This window comes from Harmonia axyridis, chromosome 1 (genome assembly GCF_914767665.1).
Source record: "Harmonia axyridis chromosome 1, icHarAxyr1.1, whole genome shotgun sequence".
Taxonomy (NCBI): Eukaryota; Metazoa; Arthropoda; class Insecta; order Coleoptera; family Coccinellidae; genus Harmonia; species Harmonia axyridis.
The window spans coordinates 38,009,891-38,031,223 of NC_059501.1; the positions used below are offsets into that span (position 1 = coordinate 38,009,891).

Below are 21,333 nucleotides of genomic sequence, written 5' to 3' on the forward strand. Positions count from 1 at the left end.
CATTATTTTCCATGAGTATTCTATTTTTTTCTCGAGATTCCTTGAGTAACTCTTTGATGTATGTTAACTCAATGCTCAGAATATCTTTTTCATTTCGAAGTTCGTTGATTTCTCTTGCGAGTTTTCTGATGTTTCCTTCTTCGTGCTTGCAAATTGTGGATTTTTGACCTGCGGCCTGATCCATGCATTTTGGGTGGAAAATTTCAGAGCACTTATAACACTCCACCGGTTCCACTACTTTTTTCCTGCATTGAACGCATTTAAATTCACTTTCTCTGCCAGATTTAACAGAGTCACTTTCAAACTGTTCGTCTTCGCCCGCCATCTTGAATTAATTAAATTAAATTACTCAAATATGGAGGCTCAACAATCGAGAAAGAGCTGATGAAGATGTACCAGAGAACAGAGTATACTGGATTGTTACCTGAGTAGTGGAGAATACCTGATCAATGGAGAATAGCATAATGATACCTGTATACAAAAAAAGGCCAAAATTGAATCCGAAGTACTACAGAGGAAGTTACTTAGCAGTGTACTAAAATTGTTAACTAAAATACTTGCGAACAAAATTACTACTAAGGTAGAGGCAGCAAGGTTTTCGTTCGAATAGGTCTACAATAGATGTAATATTCATCCTGAGCCAGCTATAATAGAGAAATCCATAGAGTTTAATAAGCAAATCTTTAACAGGTTTCTAGGTCAGGGATTTATTCACAAAACCAACTTTCTGTAAAAAAGGCCAACTAGTTTCGACTTTATTTCAAAGTCTTCATCAGGGCTCTGAAATGGAACAACAAGAACTACAATCAAATACAGATGCACGAAATTACAACATTAAAAGTTAAAATCTTATTTTTTAAATCTTTACAAACATATAAATTCAGAAAGTGAGGAAACATGTTAGAAAAATATCGTGTTTTGACTGAGTTGTCGACTTACATTTTCACTTTGTGTGGTAAGTGGTTCCGTTGTCAATAATTAAAATGTTGTAAATGATAACAACTGCTTGCATAAAGGACTTTTTAAAAACTGAGGTTAGCATATCAGTTGTTTATGGAGTATGCGCGTGGAATCTTGGTTGGACAACAACTTCTATCAATCTTTCATTTTTCCTATTAAATAATAGTACGCGGTATTCAAATTGTCTATGTCATTTCTCTTATTGATGGAATTTTTGTCCTGTTTTATGGATATCATCTCATTTAATAACCGTTCCTTTAAATTTGTCTGCCTACCTAATATTCCTACTGAGCCTGGATCGAAATTAAATGAATGAAGGAGATTTCTTACGTGCTCCGCTAATGCAGTATTATTTTCTTTTTTGTTCTTCAATGGATTGAGGATGTTAAGGGAGTCTCTTTTGTGTTCAGAAATTCGGTCCTTAAGGTACCGACCAGTTTGTCCTACATATGTGGCTGGACAGTCTTTACAAGATATTTTATAGATGATGTTACTGCTTTATAGACCTGCTTCAGCAGGCATTTGATAGAGTCAGACTGAAGGATGCTATCGAACGATTGGAACGAAAAGGTGTAAATCAGACTCATATAAACCTAGTACGGCAACTTACCACTAAAAACAAAACGAGGATAAGAAGAGAATGTGGCCTTTCAAGAGAACTTAAAGTCGCATCCGGCATCAGGTAAGGAGATAGTCTACTTAGCATACTTCGATTGGCTCCAAATAAATGGAAAGAATCAGTCATACAACAAACTAAAACCGAATAAAAATGCCCATTTCATTAATCCCCGAAGGATCCGCACTGGTCTATCCTAACCATAAGAAGGATGATCAAGAGGTGATAAATGAGCATAGCTTCAGCCAATGAAAGTAACCACATCGGCACCCGGACGGAACTATATTAGCCAATGAAACTTAGACAATCCTTGTATAATCGAAATATTCTAGCTTCCTCTAAGTGACTACTAGGGAAACTATATTTACTAAAATCATTCATCAGTTTCAAGTATTATACTCGATCTGTGCGGAAACATAGCGCCACTCTTGAGCTTGTTAGATATCGGTGAATATTATACAGTGAATATTACATTCAGATCAGGAATAGTAATCGTAACCGCTGTACCCAAGTGTTGTTGTATAGAAGTCTAGACTAGAAACAGAAGTGTAAATTGTTGTTAAATTCACGAATAAGGTGATTAGGGAATTCTATGGAATTGGCAAGATAAGTTACGAAGAGTGGAAACTGAATATATTAATAAATATATTGAAAATTCAATTATACCTAATTATTTAACATCAGCTGAATGTTAATGGATCAGCTAACTAGCTCCCAAATCGAAAAACTTATTGACTTGAAGCTGTTGTTTCTTGTTTTCACATATAAGTGTGATTACTGGATATTATGTGTTCTTGGATATTTAAAAATGACGGATGATGCTCATTTCTATTAAAAAGAAGATTATCCGTGAAAATCGTAAAATTAGGCATTGTTCCATAAAATCATGTACCTTTTAACAATACTCGTCCAATGCAATTCTTATAAGTAGGTTCAAGTCTGTAGAACAAATTGCTTAACTAGCGTCAACCCACTCGGAAATCTTAGAGCACTTTACAAGGTCTCTCAGATGAAGAAAGGTATATTTTTCTAGCCCGATTAGGCTAAACAGTTATGCGTGCGATGTTGTAAACCTAATGAAACAAATAGGTTCATTGTAATTACTGCAGTTATATACGAATAGTGTCGTGTGGTCAATCGTTGAAGAAATAATATACTCTTCGGACTGACTCGAATATAAAATTCATTCAAGTATTTGAATAAGACCTTGTATCTTTACACATAAAATATTCTAATGAAATCATATTGCGTTGAATTGAAATCGAATAAATATATTCAACAGTAGTAAGAATGGGGAACAACTTATGACGTATAATTTGGATGCTGCCTAATTTGTACACATCATAGCCGAAATTTTAAGTGTGGGTTTGAATGTTCCAATCCACGAATGATATGAATCCTGCATATGAATAAAGCAGCTTATAAGTACGGGTAGAGCGAACTCGTCAATTGTATGCTGAGAATACTTCTTGATGAGGCTCTGATTTCATTTCAGAAACCGATATTTTATTATTCCTTCATAAGTGAAAATCAGGGCATAATACGCTAATTAATTTAATGATTTTATGTTGTCTTCGACTGATTGAAATCCAGGTGCTCTTTAGCCAGTTCAAAAATGCTATTCCGACTGATATATTCGATGCTTTTGATTTTGGTGAGACTTAAATTATTCAATCATCGTTTAAAGGTGTAATCGTATTGCACAGGATTCCACTGCTAATTCCAGGCTGTAATGACTTGTCTTCTTCTTTTCCTAAAATTCTTCTCACAGTATTGAGTATTGGGAGAATTCTGAAATTTTAAGTAGGTATACTGCATACACCTAGAATAAGTGAATATCAGTTTACCTGAAAAACTAGGGAAACACGATATATGCTAGTGAAAATATCTGCTGAATCTATCAAAAACTCGGTGTAACACCCTGATTAATTCCTAATTAATTTTTAATAGCCTAAGTCTGAAAAAACATTTAAATTCATGTATCTAATGTTTTCTTTGTTCGAGTGAATTCCAGATGCTTTTTGGTCAAATGCTTTCCAGACATATTAGGCCAATTGAAAAGTTCCCGGTCTGATGCACAGATGGCGGTGCTTGTCTTAAATCCATATGATTTTTAGTTTCGTGTGCTGATAAAATATTGCTTTTTGAAGAGAAAAAATACAGTTGAAGCAAAATCTTGGCTAGATGAAGAGTTTCCGGGGTCTGCACCAAGAAAATCAACCATCACGTATACTAAGTTTAAAAGTGGTGAAATGAGCACCGAAGACGGTGGACGTCCAAAAGAGGCTGTACCGACGAAAAAATCAAAAAAGTTCACAAAATAATTTTGAATGACCGTAAAGTGAAGTTGATCGAGATAGCAGACATTGTGAAGATATCACCTGAACGTGTAACTCATATCATTCACGAATATTTGTACATGAGAAAGCTGTGTGCAAAATGGTTACCGCGCGAGCTCACAATCGATCTAAAGCAAAAACGTGCATGATTCTGAGCAGTGTTTGAAGGTGAATTTTTGCGTCAATATGTGACAATGGATGAAACATCGCTTCATCATTTCACTCCGGAGTCCAATCGACGGACTGCACACGAAGAACCGAATCCAAAGCGAGGAAAAACACAACAGTCAGCTGGCAAAGTTATGGCATCAGTATTCTGGGATGCGCAAGGTAATATTCATGGTTACCTCCAAAAGGACCAGACCATCAACAGCGATTATTATATAACGTTATTGGATCGTTTAAAGGACGAAATCGATAAAAAACGGCCCCATTTGAAGAAAAAAAGGTGCTATTTCATCACAATCAAGACAATGCGCCGTGTCACGAATCAATGAAAACAATGGCAAAATAGCATGAATTGGACTTCGAATTGCTTCTGCATCCACCGTTTTCGCCAGATCTGGCCCTCAGCAACTGTTTCCTGTTCTCAGACCTCAAAAGAATGCTCGTTGGAATGAAATTTAGCGCCAATGGAGAAGTAATCACCGAAACTGAGGCATATTTTGAAGCGAAAGACAAATCGTACTACAAAAATGGTATCGAAAAGTTGAAAGATCGCTATAATCGCTGTATCGCCCTCGAAGGCAACTATGTTGAATAATGAAATCGAATTTTGCAAAAAAATGTGTTTTACTATGGTAGACCGGGGACCTTTCAATTGGCCTGTTATCCAGGTGTATTTGTGATGAACAATAAACTGATTTATTAGTATTATTTACCGCGATGGCCTCTTAGTTTATGGAAAACTAATCATAATTTTGCGCTGAAAATTTGCCCTAAAATATTCTCAGATCTCTACAACTTCGGTTATACCGGAAACAGACTAGTACTTCCTTATTTCAAATGGCACACCAGGTATATTATTGCATCTTTGTATAGCTTCTTTGATGACATTTTCAGCAATATGCCATACCTTGGGTGTATCCTCAACGGTTCATGAGTTGATGGGATTCTTATGAAAAAAATATTGGCGACGAAGACTCACTTTTTCATTTCCCATTCTGCAAAATACGTAGTATTATAGGAGTGTTTCCAGTTTGGACCAAAAATGTACAGGGTGTTTATCAGAAAATCATGAACTTGGACAGATCAAATTCATGAAAATTCAAGATTTTTAAATTAGAACCTATATTTTTTATTATTTCAGTCAACTCTACGTATAAAAAGAGGGGGACTACTTAAGCAAACCACATTCCTAATGAATACGTTAATGACCAGTTACACCATTTGCTTAAACATTGATTAAAATTTGAACATTGATTACTTTCTGATTTCTCTTAAGAAATCAGTAGGTAATCAAATTAAAAAATCCCATGAACATGAACCCGCAAACGCTTTGCTCTCGAGATACAGAATGTTTCTTGTTTAGTCGTACTTTTTAGTGATGCTTATATCAGTTTATCGAATCTTTATTAATCTTCTCTACAGTATGGGTAAATAAGTACCAAAACTTATAACTAATTTATTCATCACAGCTTTCAAACTGGATGTTTATAATAATTTGGATTTTCTTGAGGATTACTACAGGGCTATTTGATTTTTTTTTCGAAATTGATAGCAGATACGACAAAACTACAACAAATCAAAAATTGTAGTACTAGACCAGAGTTTGCACAGCCACCAGAGATATCAATAACTCCTGAATGAACTACATATACATATTCTGTACCGGAATTTGGGCAATGGCCCAAATTCCGGTACTCTTTGGTCATAGTCAAGATGCATAGAATTCTTTGCATCTTGGACATTGCAGTTCATAGAAAAATTTTCTTTCACGACATATAGGTTGTTGATTGCAACCATTCGTAGAATCTAGCCCAATTGACAGATGAGAAAGTCTCGTTGGGGTCACAGTTGAAAAATCGATGAGGAGACCATCGTCCGAGAACGCGTGAAATGCGGTTATGCGGGTATTTCACAGCATAGCCGCGTTTTTTTGCAGTACTTACAAATATGGGATGATTATTTGAGAGCCGGATCGTCGTGCTTATTTGTGAGGCTGGCGTTTCGTATTTCCGCGTAACTCCGCAGAATGAAAGCAGAGATTTAATCACACTCATTTTTTCTGAGGAGTGGCGATTCATCAGGATCTATGTACTAGAATTTGGGTGAATTGAGTGAGAAATTATTGAAGAAATGCTTTATAGACAGTCAATTTTTCGAACTAATTTTTTCCTCTTCTCGCTCAGTTTTGCACATTCGTTCCAGTGCGGAATAATTTTGTGATCAAAGTCAATTTTGTTCGTCCATATGCAAACACCATTCAACTTTCGAAAGGAAAGACATGAATGAACGAGCGCTGAACATTTTCTGACTTTTCTCATTTTTTTTTTTATACTCAATTCGAATTTTATATGGTTCTGAAAAAGCAATCAACATGAAATTTCGTATGAAGATTGAAACTGATATTCTTTTTTCAATTTCCCAAATCTCAACTCAATGGTCTATTGTCACTCAAATATCAGATTTTTTTTCAATATGGTGCTTGATTTTCAAACTACTTGGCTTGAGCTTAACTTGATTTCAAGTAAAGTTCAAGTCAAGTAGTAGTTTTTCAATCTCAAGTCGATTATTTATTTATCAAGTACTTGAATCATATCAAGATACTTGATTTTTAGCAGCTTTATTGTGTAGTGTCACATAAATGATAAAATGATGAAATGAGAAGGAACTTTGCAAAAAACACTTTTATTCATTAAACTTATTGCATAAAAGAATCGACAATATCAACTTTTTTGAAATAGAAACATAAATCAAATCACTTTAAATCATAACAAAATAAAAAGTAATAAAATAATTTAGTTTCTTGATATTGAGAAACCTCCAAGCTTTGTTTGATTTAATTATTTTCCATCCAGGATCTAATACACATGAGGCATCTTGTAGATTTGCCGCCTAACCTATTGCCGGTTTTTGTAACTGTAAGAGCAGCTCTGGAAATTCAAAAGGAGCTGAAGATGCTGGCGTTGATAAAAAATCCTTATCCATTTTGGCCAATTTTGGAAAGATAATTTTGAAACTAACAAAATCTACCAAAAGATTTCTTAGAAATGTGAGAAAACTACTAATAAAGTCACACTGGCGAATGCTTCAGTCTCTCGACGCTCGAGGAATCCCCTCATTTAGTCTAAGATTGCAGAAATATATGCCGTGCGACGCATGCATATCAAGCTCAAGTAATATCAAGTAGCTTGATATCAAATCAAGCAATAAATATCTAAAATGATGTCAAGTAAAGCTCAAGTATGCAATTTTTCACGAGCTTGATTTTCAAGTCAAGTAGTTGGTTAAAATGTCAAGCTACTTAACTCCGACGTTTTCGTGGCCACGGTAATATTAGGCGATTTTTCTTCCATATTCTTATTCAATTTTATTTACAATGGTTCTTCTGATGCGATTAGTTCAAAATTCTGAATGAAGTTCGAAATATTTTTTTATATCAACACTCCGAGAGTTTTGAGGAAACGTAATTATTAGGTATTTTTCTTCAATTTTCTACGATTCTGGTGATTGTAGATATCAACATAAAATGTTGCAAGAAGCTTCAAACTTTTATTCTACTTCTAAATGCAAAATTTCATTTCCATCCAATTAGTTGTTTCGAAATTACAAAGAAACCAAAATTCGGATCGCCAATTTTAATGGAATGTCAGATTTCGAGCATTAAGGAACTCATTCGAGGTCTAAACCTATCTTGTAAATTACTAGTTTTTTGTTCTTCGTTCATAAATTCTGATCAACCTAAATTCAGATCGCCAATTTTCTTGGTAGAGACACTTATTGAGTAGACTGATAAAACAATGTGGATAATTAAAAATGAGGAAAGCACTGACGTGAAGTATGGAGATTTTCATTTAATAAATATTTTTACCATGTCTCCTTCAATACGCACGCTTTTGCAAGTAGCTAACGATCACACTCAAGTAGCATTTTAGACTTCAGCAACCACTACTTTGTTAAAGTCGAAAATCAGAACACGTTGAAGTTATCGTAGAGTGGCTAGAGAAAAGGAAGATCGTAATTTGGTCCAATATAAGAGCAGACATCAAACTTTTGCAATTGTCTGACCCAATGATTCTTCCAGAACACACTTCATACCGAACAGTGAAACGTTCTGAATATACTGTTCTGTCTGAATTCTTATTGTGGCAAAATTTAGGCCCGTTAAGGAAGCCATTGAGGTGAAAATGAGTTTCATCACATTTTTGTGCGTTGACGCATACGCTTCTTGTAGTCAAGGATCCTAGTGAGAAACTTGTTCTATCGTGAAGTACTTCAATATACTCTTTTCCTTATATGCTACTTCTGAATCTGTCATGATGACAAGCAGAAGAAAATGCTAAATTAAAGTCTTGCACCTAAGATGGTGTACTCTCCTACTCTTGAAAAACCTAAAGATTGAAGTGATGACTTTTGAAGGGAGCGGCCTTCTTGGATTTCAATGGTATTGTTCCTTTTTCACTCGATTTCCGCATCGTTTCTCATGGCGGCGATCACGTCGTCTTTCTGTCAACGCCGTTTTGAGTTTAAATCGGTAATTAAAGACTTTTAACGAAACAAATAATAATTTTGAAATGATTTTGATTGGTTAATTCTTTGTATAGCGCCACCTTAAGGAAAAAAGGGATCCATGCCAAGCCGAATTGCCAGAATTATCTCAAACAAAATCGAATCAGTGAAAATACCAGTATTTAAGATATCTTACTTGCACCCTTAAACTCAAACAGTATATCCAGTACTATATTATTCAAATTCGTTAAGACTTTTTTCTGATTTTTTTTTACATTTGCAGTTATCACCAAAGAACTCCAGAAAGTTATCAATAACGATGAACTGATCTTATCATTGAGGCATATCAAACCAAAGAAGCGATCAAGAGGTTTCGCTGAAACGTTATTTTCGATAACTTTCCCAGAGAATGATGATAAATTTGCCCTTTTGCTTGATAGGAAAATGAAAAGGGGTAGGTAATATTTTTCGTTGAATTTGAAGAGGTTACTATTTTTAAATTTTTCTGTAGTGATAGTAGAAACCCTGGAGGAAGGTAAGAAGAGGATTCAACATTTCACTGTAGATATTTTGGAAGAAGATAGTATTGTAAAGTCCCTTATATTGGCAATAAATCAAAAGCAACCAGGTGCTCATGCAACCCTCTACATAAACTGCAATTCTTATGGAATGGTGGCCACTCCAAAGGCCGTCAGAGAAATGTACAAAAATGAAGATGAAAGTAAAGTCGAAGTGGTGAGTAAAATTGAAAAAAGTATTGACGCGAAAACAGGAGCTTTTGTGCATTTGTCCAAATTCGTATTCAAGTAATTTTTCACGAAATTTTGCAGGTACCTATATTTGTACCTGTACCTTCATATATATCATTATATTATATCAGCACCAAATCATAGAACAATATTCTGCAATTAAAAAAAATAAATGCCATGAACATCCTGAAAATTTCACCCTTCTAGTCTCATTTTGCATCTTGGCGTTTCTCCAATTTCCCCAACAAATAACTGAAGACATTCTAAACAAATTAGTCCGTTGTTCGAAAGACATTCTCTGATACAGGATACAGGGGGATAATGGATTTCTTTATCATTTTTTCCATGTGGAAGCTACATAGGTGATTTTTTGGATAACTCACTTCATCGATGATATATTTATATATTCACAAAATTTCAGGTGGATGCCATTGATAGATTTTGAGATATCGAAATTTAACAAACTAATTTTTTTTATATCCCGACTATATAGGGTGTCCCGTCAAGAATACGACAAACCCTGAATATCCCAAACGAAGGCATTCGCCATTCAGACGATTGAAACCTCTTCATACGAGTGCTCCATGATGACCTTCATTCATGGTATCTATTTGTTGCAATCTTCTGGGACGCCCTATATAATTTTGCTATTTTGCAACTGATTTTTTTATTTTTGATTTTGTCATACGGGTCGTTTTTCGAATATTTGAAAAATTTAATTTTAATTTTAATTTCTAACTCTATCAGACTTAAAAAAAAATGGAAAGCATATTTTTTTGCCGTCTACCATATCCGAAAAGAAAAACAAGCATTCTTAATTTTTTTTCGATAGGTATTCTGAATTTTTTATGATCCTCAAGACGCGATTAACACCAAATTCTGCGTAAAGCTTGAAATTGTAATTTTATATTTATTTTAAAAAACTCAACTCAATTGGTTCAGGTGTTACTGAAATATCAACTTTTGTTTCGGTATTAACATGAAATTCTTAACGAAGCTTGCAATTATTATTCTATTCTATTCTATTATTTTCCCTGAGGAAAACATGTTGTCATCAGCAAAAAGCAGTGTAATTAAAAAAATAGATATTATCCTCAGTTATTTCTAGGTAATTCATAAAAATTATAAACAATATGGGTCCCAAAATTGACCCCTGAGGAATCCCAAAGTTTACTTTTTTCATGTGAGATTTCTTATTCTGCCATTGAACTCGCTGTTGTCTGTCGTTAAGAAATGACATTATCATGAACATTGGTGGTCCATCCAGGCCATGCAGACGGAGTTTTTCAATAAGTAATTCATGACTCATACTGTCGAATGCTTTTGTTAGATCGCAAGACACAATCTCAGATACCCATTGTCTACTATCATTTGATCACGATGATAGTAAGTATTCTGTGATGATGATTTAACCGTAAACTATTACTATAACTATTACCCTGGAATATATCAACCTAGAAAATTTTTATGGTAGATTCGTAACACGAATTCTCGGTTATATTCGTTAATGGTAAAAATCTGACTAGAAATTCTGTATATATGGCCGTTAAATTTTTTTTTTCTTTTCAAGATATTTTTTTTCTGGTAGTTTCAAAAATACCAATTTCATTGAAATAAAATATTGCATTTGAATGTTAAATAATAATTATGCAGAAAAGGACGTGGAGCTATTAAAAGTTAAAATCGTAAATGAATATTGATTATCCTTTTTGGAAGGCGTCAAAGGATATCTGAATAAATTTCCGAGAGCAATTCGGTTTTCACGAATTTATCCTCTATTTTGTTCAACACTCAACGTACATTCCAGAAAATAATCCTGCTATGTCCAGACCGTGGAGATCAATCGTATCTGACACTGTCCACTCGGGTCTAACATCGTTTGGTTCTCGGAGTGTCGATCGAACGAAGGATGTGAAGCGTTTTTCGTATTGGGGAGTGAAATTGTGGATGAATGCTGATTTTTACATTGGATTATCGTTTCTGGAAGAGATCAAAAGATATCTAAGTAATTTGCAAATTAATTTCGAATATAAAAATCATTTGCGAAAAAAACTATTCGGTCTTCACGAATTATTTCCTGTATTTCATTCAACAATTAACGTACATTTCAGAAAAAATAATCTGCTGTTTTGGTTCGAATTTTGTATCGGGAAAATCCAGCTATGTCCAGAAAGGGAAATCGTGTATCTGAATAAATCTGAATATCTGAATAGATTTCCGAGACCAACTCGGTCTTCATGAATTATTTCCTCTATTTTGTTCAATAAAATCAACGTAGATTCCAGAAAATATTCCCACATGTCCGGACCGTGGAGATCAGTCATATCTGACACCGTCCACTCGGGTCTAAGATTATTTGGTTCCCGGAATGTCAATCGACCGAAGAAGGACGTGAAGCTTTTTTATATATTGAAAATTGAAAGCGTGGATGAATGCTGATTTTTATAATGGATTATCGTTTCTGGAAGAGATCAAAATATATCTAAATAATATGCAAATGAAATCTGAATGTAAATTTAAAAAAAAAAAGCTATATCGTCTTAACGAATTATTTCCTGTATTTTATTCAACAATTAACGTGCATTCCAGAAAAAATAATCTCCTGTTTTGGTTCGAATTTTGTATCGGGAACATCCAGCTATGTCCAGAAAGGGAAATCGTGTATCTGAATAAACGTAAATTCCAGAAAATAATCCCACTATGTCCAGACTATGTGGAGATCAGTCCTATCTGATACCGTCCGCTCGAGTCTAAGATTATTTGGTTATCGGAGTGTCGATCTATCGAAGAAGGACGTGAAGCTTTTTCGTATTGAAAATTGAAATCGTGGATGAATGCTTATTTTTTATGATGGATTATCGTTTCTGGAAGAGGTTAAAACATATCTAAATAATTTGTAAATGAATACTGAAAATAATTTTTTTTTTCTTCTTCTTCCACTTCTTCTTAAGACTATTGTCTTGTTATTTTCTGTTTATCCAGCCTCCTGTGACGTAGATGTCCAGCTCTCATGCCATCTTTTTGGTGGTCGGCCAGGAGGGCGTCGTGTTTTGGGTCTTTCGTTCTTTGCCCACTTTGCCAATCGATCAATTCCCATTCTGTCGAACAACATCCTGAACCTTCAACTCATCCCGTATGATGCTGCTCCTTATTTGGTCTCGTAATGTTACTCCCTTAATTGTGCGCAGTATTCTCATTTCTGTAGATGGATTTTTTTTCGAAAAAAATATTCCGTTTTCACGAATTATTTCCTGTATTTCATTCAACAATTAACGTACATTCCAGAAAAAATAATCTCCTGTTTTGGTTCGAATTTTGTAACGGGAACACCCCGCTATGTCCAGACCAGGGACATCAGTCATATCTGATACTGTCCACTTGGGTCTAACATCGTTTGATTCCTGGAATGTCGATCTAGCGAAAAAGGAAGTGAAGCTTTTTTTATATTGAAAATTGAAATCGTGGATAAATGCTGATTTTTACATTGGATTATCGTTTCTGGAAGAGATCGAAAGATATCTAAATAATTTGGAAATGACTTCTAAATATATCATTTTTTTCGAAAAAAACTATTCCGTCTTCACGAACTGTTTCCTTTATTTCATTCAACAATCAACTTACATTCCAGAAAAAAATAATCTCCTGTTTTGGTTCGAATTTTAAATCGGAAACATCCCGCATGTCTATACCGGGGACATCAGTCGTATCTGACACCGTCCAATCGAGTCTAAGATTGTTTGGTTGTTACCGGCGGGGTGTTAATCTAGCGAAGAAGGACGTGAAGCTTTTACCATATTGAAACTGAAATGGTGGATGAATGTTGATTCTAATTATTGATTATCGTTTTTTGGTAGACATTGAGGGGAAGATTCAAGTGAATATAAAAATTGAAATTTAAAAATTTTCGAGAGATCCTCGGATATTACTTATCTAACAAAATTAAGATTTTTACAAAAATTTAATTGATGGTTTCACATAACAACTGAATGAAGTAACAAGTTATTTGACAATTCTGGCACCAGCCTACTATTTAAACAAAATAATTAAAAGGAAGTCCAAATTTGCATAGCTAGACTTGATATTTTTGTAGAGTGGGATATATTGTTGGCAAATCGCGCGACAAGCTTCTATATCATATAAATTTCGTAATGCAAATACATTGATGCGAATTTTCTTCGATTTGAACTTTATTTTCAAATATGATTTTTCACTTTTCATTTTAATTAATTTTCGGAATCGACTGCTGAACTCATTAGCCATCCTTTAGAATTCTAATTAAATATGACTAGCATAATAGCTAATCCCGGAATACGTTCTTGTCTACATTAAAAGACCGGCAATCGGTGTTTGATCCTAATATAATATAATCATTCTATAAGTATATTTCTAATGCATTTTTAGTGATTTCGACCTGAATCTTCATAATTCCACACAATATGATATCAAATAATTTTCTACCATCAATTCACAAAAATAAGAGAAATCATATCGGATAAAGGAGACACCTAGGTGATATCATTTTCCTTGAATGGAAGAAAACACCGCTTCAATCGACGAATCTGTATAGAAATAAATAAATCATCAGTAACGGAATTTTACTTTATGGATTTCCAGAAAACTAGTACACTTGTGTCAACCGGTTCAACTCCGGTTGTCAATACTCAATAGTAGAAGAGAAAAAAAATTACCGCGCTGGTAACATATGGAAGCTTGATATACTTGACATTGCAATCTTGTTGTAGGTAATGAAATACTCAATAGTTTTACTACGTATACAGAGTGACCTTTTGCGTCATGGTACTAATTCTAGTAATGTGTAAATTCTTCACGTAGTACAAGGTATGGGAAGAAACGTAAAATAGTTTAGTTATAGAGATTCCCTTTTTGTTTGATTAATAATCATAAATTGATCGAATCGAATAAAGTAAACTCATACAATGAACTAGTTTCTGGGCAGCCAATCTTTCAAAGATGAAATATTGAATATGAAATATTATGTATTATTCACCTAATATGTAGGTTTCTGGAAGTTCTGTGATTTTCATAGGATAGAACTATCTCATGAAGAACAAACAGATTGCTCCAGTGTTCGGTCACAATGTCTGTAAATTTCAAATTTCAAGCCGGGAATGAATTCAGTGATGGTCAAATTTTAATACATATATCCGCAAACAGATTACTTCAGAATGAAAAGACCTAGAAACTTGAAAATTCTCAGGGTAGGTTCAGATGCTGATGCTATTCTAACTACAGTTTCTGTAAATATGGTCATTCGAAATCTTATTTTCCTGGAAATTAAAAAAAATCAATTTATATATAAATTTTCATTTGGATGCAATAATTAAAACAATTTTTTAAGCTTTGTGCATACTTCAATAGGATGACATAAACAAAACCATAAAAATTTAAGGTGTTAAAAAAAATAACTAATCGTTCCGTGACCACAATCTGGATGAGATTTTGCGTGTATATTAAAAACAATAATATCAAGCTCCTTAAGAAATATTTTTTGATAGTGTCATTAGATTATCAGAATCATGGAAAATTCAAGAAGAACTTACTAAAAATAATGAAGCACTGGCGTGAAGTTAGGAGCTTTTGATAGCTTGTTAATTTATGCGCCAATTGCACCCTTGGATAGACCTTCAATTGGTCCTGCGTCCTCCATGAGTGTGATTAGAGTATTAATCAGAGGGCCTGCAAACCGGCATTTTGCCGCGGCGGCAAATATTGGAGGTAGGCATGTTTATTCTTTTCGAGAAATCCTAGAAGAATTACTTGAATATTTTTTTTACCTTTAATGAATTTCACACATTTTCTTTATATCAAATAACATCTTGTTGGGCATGGGCGCATTCGAATTCAAAATAATAGTTCATCCACATCATCCGATTTTTTTCATCTTGAAGAAAAAAAAACCAAAAAGTTCAAACTTTACATAAATTCTAAACTGAGCAGAAAAACATGAAAATGCAGGACCCGCTCTAGAGGGCGGCAAATAATGAAGGGCGGCATTATCTACTTCTTCCAATGAATCTGGGTTCCTGAAATGAATATTTTTTTTCAATTTCAACGAATTTCACAACTTATTTTTTTTTAATCTATCTGAAACATCTTCGCATTGAGAATGTCTGCAACATCTATATCCTAATTGAAAATTATGGTTTATCCCCATCATCCAGTTGTTTTACTCAATATATTAACGAAAAAACGAAATGTTCGAGCACTTTATTATGTCGAAACTCAGCAGAAGCATCTGAATTAAATTCATGAAATTCATCATTTATTCATTACAACTCAGTTCAGCACGTTTATTATTCATTACATTCCACGTTTCCTGAATCATCTATTTGATTTAAATTTGAATCCATATAAAATAATAAGACTTCCCCATTCCATTTTTTCTGAAATAAAATAGTTTTAATAGAAAAATGTGGAGTCTTCTAAACTTAATCTTAAAGAACCACCGTTACCCCCCGTTCTTTTGCCTTAGTACAAAATTCCAAACCAGCAAGAGTGCCGACTTGTATTTTTGCTGGGGCGGCAGAAACACTAGAGCCCTGGTATTATTAAATGAGCACCCAAAAGCTCATGACTTCACTTCCTCATTTTTTCTCCATTGGCTCTTGAATCCAACTCGCGAAAATAACAATTTGTCTGTATGCTTGTATTCTAAGTATTTTCTCTCAAAATAATTGCCATTCTTAATAATTCTACCAGTAGTATGTATATCACATAAGTTTTCCCAGAAAAATACCTAATTATTGTTGACCTGATCCTAACTTATTCTATAAATCGAAAAGTTCAATCTACCATAAGAAGAAAACCTTGGCCTGGCAATTTAATTGCGGTTATAATAGAAATAAAAACCTTACCATAAATAAGGTATTCCTGGAAAGAAAATAATCACCATTAGTTCAATTTTAGTTATGCTACTTTTCATCAAGATGCTCATTCGCCATAATTATTTCTATTGATTCCTTTCATTCCTATTGTTCCGATATCATGACCATAATATAATCTGATGAAGAAACAATCATTATATTAATGTCAACAGATATGCCCATAGGTACTCACTCAATGAGCAATATATGTACATATGTACAAATATTGATTCAGTTCAGTTGCTGTGCTAATTATATTGTTTTTAATAGCTCAGAGCTTAATACAGCTTTATTCATTTTTTTCAGTATCATGAAAAACGATATCCAATGTCTGTAGATGGGCACAGGGATTTGAGAACAGTTTTAAGTATGCATGACTGTCCACTAGAATTAGACTCGAAATCATTGAATTCATTCGACGATACGAGTTTTTTGAATAACTACCTGAGAGATGATCCAAACGCTGGAGATCCTTATTCAGCTGACAGAGGTGACATCCCATCTGTGTCCAATCTAGATGAAGGTATTATAGATCATTAATATATTTGACATTTGACATAATGACAAAAGTACTCATAATTTTTACATCATTTTTACGTCGAATTATATCTCATTCCAACAACATGAAAGCTAGCATGCTATACAGGGTGTCTACTTAAAAAAGTCCAAAACTTCAAGGCGAGATTCTACATGTGGTTTTCAACAAAAAATGTCATATAACACATGGTCGAAATATTGACGGTAATTCTTCAATTCAACATTTTGTGTTTTTACGAAATATCTCAACTTTTTTTAGAAAATCAATCACACTCCAGTTATCCTTATCAAATTTGATCATATATCTCAAAAGAGCATGAAATTGGCTATAACACAAGATTTTTTTGTGCCAAAAAATTCCAAAATTCCTTACTGCGTGTGTGGTAAGCAGATAAGCATAACTATTCTTAGGTGAACAATATCAATCATAGAGATCTTTTAGCATTTTGCCCTCTCTTAACTTCTTTCTTATACTTATAAAATTTAGTTCATTCGTTCGATAGATAAATTAGTGACAATAACTCCAATATTCAATCAGAGGAAACAACTGATGCAATCAATAAGAGCTTCAAAATGGAAAACTCTTAACTTCTTTCTTATACTTATAAAATTTAGTTCATTCGTTCGATAGATAAATTAGTGACAATAACTCCAATATTCAATCAGAGGAAACAACTGATGCAATCAATAAGAGCTTCAAAATGGAAAAAAATCAGGTTTGAATAATTTCTTATTTTTCGTTGTCATCATGTCAGCCGCGATATTGAGGCAGAAAACAAGCAGCTAGAATAAAAGTTTATATCCCATTTGAAAAATCACTAAATGGGGCAGTTTTTGCTAAAAAGAAAACATGTTTCATTTTTCATCCATAAACCTATCGATGATATTGTTCACCTAAGAATAGTTATGTTCATCTACTTACCACGCCCACAGTAAGGAATTTTTTGGCACAAAAAATTCTTGTATTATAACCAATTCCATGCTCTTTTGAGATATGTGATGAAATTTGATGAGGCTATAAAGATAACTGCGTGTGATTGATTTTATAAAAAAAAAGAAATATTTCGTAAAAACACAAAATGTTGAATTGAAGAATTACCGACCATGTGTTATATGACATTTCTGTTGAAATTCACATATAGAATCTTGCCTTGGACTTTTTGAAGTAGACACCCCCTATATTTAACACTACCGATTTCATGAAAAGGAGAATCAATTAATTTGACTTTATGCATTAGGTTCTCTGCTCAAAGCACTTAATGAGCTCATCCGTTCAGTGAATGTGCTATACAAGAAATGCGGTGAAAGAGACAATAACATTGAATGGATTCGGAGGTATATGGAAGAATGCGATGTTTGCCGAAGGAGGCCAGAACCTTCAATTAGACCACCTACACCTCCACCTCCACAAAGGCCAACATGTGCAACTCATCCACCAAATTGTTTCAGAGGTGTTAGATGTTACAATACAGAGCAAGGACCTCGATGTGGTCCTTGTCCTTATGGTTACACCGGTACTGGGTGAGTATAAGATATGATTACACTGAATCTATGTTACTGTAACATTTATAATGAGTGTTTTTTAAGGGCTGAAAACTAATAATACAAGACAGAAATACTGTCGAAAGTAATTTTTCTTTATTATGATCTGGTAGATAATTTCATGGCATCACATCAATTAATTATAACATAGCCTCATAAAGGATAATCAAGTTGTCACTAAATTGATTTTGCAATAAATTGATGGTTAAGCGCGCTGTATGGCAAGTTGCGACGTCTTGTTGAAACCAAATGTCGTCGATATTTGGTTAATTAATTATTTAAAACAAAGATCGGTCAGCATAGCTTGACAGCGCTCGCCATTGACCTAGCTCCTCATTTCGAATAAAATAAGCATCGATGATTGCGTAAGTGTGTAACAAAAAGTAAATTTTAATGGATGTAGGTAAAGGTGATTCGTTTATAGTTTGAAGAATTATTCTTTGTCCCATATACGACAATTTCGCTTATTGACGAATGTATTTAACCAGAGATGAGCTTCATCACTCAACATTTTTATTCTTTGATAGAAATGCTCATCTTCAGCCAGTTTCAAATTAGCCAAATCAGCAGAAATGCGATGTAAACGATGGTCATTTGTCTTTAATGCTTGCACGAATTGTTTTTTATAGGTACGTGAGTCTTGAATAAAAAAGAGCAAAGGCCAACATGTTGAGACCGGCGACGTATCGATAGCAGCAATATTCTCTTCGATACGCACATTTCTTTGTCTTGTTGATGGTTTTGAATCGATAAGAGTGAAATTAGTGCGAAAACGATTATTAACTACACGAATTATTCGCTCACTAAACCGATTATGTTGACCGTAGAAAGGAGGACGTGCTGTATGGACTTCACGAACACATTTATTTTGTTCAAACTTAATTTACACAACTTGAAAACGTTGTTCTGAAGTTATAAGACCAATGATTAATTGCCAAACCTTACTGGAAACTTTTCGTGCATTAACACCCGTTTTAAACTATTTTACTGTTCAACTTAATTTATCCCTCAGAGTAATGAATATAGATAGAGGGACTGAGGGAGCAAATGTATTTTCAGAAAGCAAATTTTGTCCCCAACAACAAATTTGACATGAAGCGCGCGGAAATGAATGCATATCAGTTATACGATATTCCACTCAATTCGCGAATTTCTCCACAAAGCACACACTTCTTATGTCCCATAGTGAATCAACGTTTCATATTAACTCAAAATATTATATTGAAATAAATACCTAAATATATCAGCAATTCAGTAAACAATTTTCAAGCGCGCCAAACTACATGAAACAACCGATGACACTAGGAGAGCAAAAGTTGCCAAACCTTGGATTTCAGCAGGTAGATACAGAAAATAATAAATATTCTGCTTATTATAAATTCGACAATTAGGAATAATATCGGATTTCAAATATTCAAATTGGCATATTTAATCGGACATCACTCCAATAAATATATTTCATTCAATATATAGTATATAACATTACTAGCAAGGTAAGAGAGTTTTTACTGGCGAATGGAGGATATAATTGACGAGCCGCAGGCGAGTCATTTACCTCCTTGAGCCTGTAAAACCCGGTACCTTGCGTGTATTGTTTTATATTTTATTTGTTTCTCATTTGTAAAAAGGTTAGATAAATTCCAAAAAAATCTCAATAATTTGTCTCAAATGTCGTAAGCTATCATAGACATAAGTCTATGTAAGCTAAGGAAGCGTTGCCATGAACATGTCTGTTTATTTTTCTTTACATTTGTTTTGGCGAAAACGAGAATGAATGTACCAAAAGAAATTATTGAGGCAGCCAGTAGTGTAGCTTCAAGTTTATTACCTGCAAAATCAGCTTCAAGGTACGAGCGAGAATACGACGACTTCAAAAAGTGGCAAAACAAAAATAGTGTGATTGGGGTAACTGAAGATGTTTTGTTGGTCTTTGAATCAACTATCAGCTAGATTCAGCCCTAATACTTTATGGGCGAAATGGTCTATGCTGAAAAGCTGCTTGGAAATGAAAGAAAATGCCCCTGTTCGCAGGTTTGTTTTCCTTAAAAAAATTTTTGAAAAATATGACGTTTAGTCGTCATTTGCAGATTTCAAAAGGTAATAGCGTTTCTGAAACGAAAAAATGAGCGTTATACGCCAAAAAAGGCCAAGGTATTAGGTAAAGAAGAGGCTGAACAATTTCTTTTACATGCTCCTGATGACCAGTGGTTGCTGGCGAAAATTGTAACAATATTTGGGATTTTTGGATGTTGTCGATGTGACGAAATTCTCTCCTTAAACATGAATGATGTAAAAGATATGGGAAAATACATTATTGTGACATTGTGGCAAACAAAAAATTTAACAACAAGAAGATTCACCATAACCGATGATGGCTGCAGCTTCAAGCCTTGCATGTTATACAGAAAATATGTAAATCTTCGGCCTCCTGGAACAGAAAGCCTAAGATTTTTTTTGACATACCGACATGGAAAGTGCATTTCCCTTAATGCTGGCCAGCACACTATTGGTGGTATCCCAAAGCAAATAGCGAAATATTTAGGTTTAAAAGACCCAGAGTTATACACCGGCCACTCTTTTCGCAGAACTGGAGCCACTATGGTTGCGGATTCGGGTGGAGATATTTTAGCACTAAAGCGTGCAGGAGGGTGGAAGAGCACCGAAATTGCGATGAGTTATGTAGATGATTCGGTCAACAAAAAATCGAAATGTCTAGCAAATTATTTGGTAGTAAGGAGAGTACAAATGTTCTGCAGTCCTCGAGTTCAGCAGTTTCTGAGTCAACAGATGGTTCATCATCTTCAGTATCAACTTTTTCATCATCAAAAATCTGTGTTACTGGAAATAACAATTGTACCATGATTTTCAACATATATGACGATAAAACAAAATTTTCTAATGTAAATAATACTACTAACTTGTAAAAATTTTGCAAGTCAACTGTCAGTTTTACAAGTTAGTGACTTGAGAAAATAAACTTTCTTGATTAATATTGTGTTTTTGGAAACTGACGTTCACAAATGAGAAACAAATAA

General features: G+C 34.1%; 1 protein-coding gene across 1 annotated transcript in view; it reads left to right on the forward strand.

Annotated features, from left to right (window-relative positions):
* LOC123671400 (cartilage oligomeric matrix protein) overlaps positions 1-21,333 on the forward strand; it is a 56,550-nt gene that overhangs the window by 14,290 nt on the left and 20,927 nt on the right. Inside the window, exons 2-5 of the mRNA XM_045605236.1 lie at positions 8,870-9,040; positions 9,098-9,321; positions 16,526-16,742; positions 17,995-18,277. Coding sequence (XP_045461192.1) covers positions 8,870-9,040; positions 9,098-9,321; positions 16,526-16,742; positions 17,995-18,277 — 895 coding nt within the window. The remainder of the gene's footprint in view (positions 1-8,869; positions 9,041-9,097; positions 9,322-16,525; positions 16,743-17,994; positions 18,278-21,333) is intronic.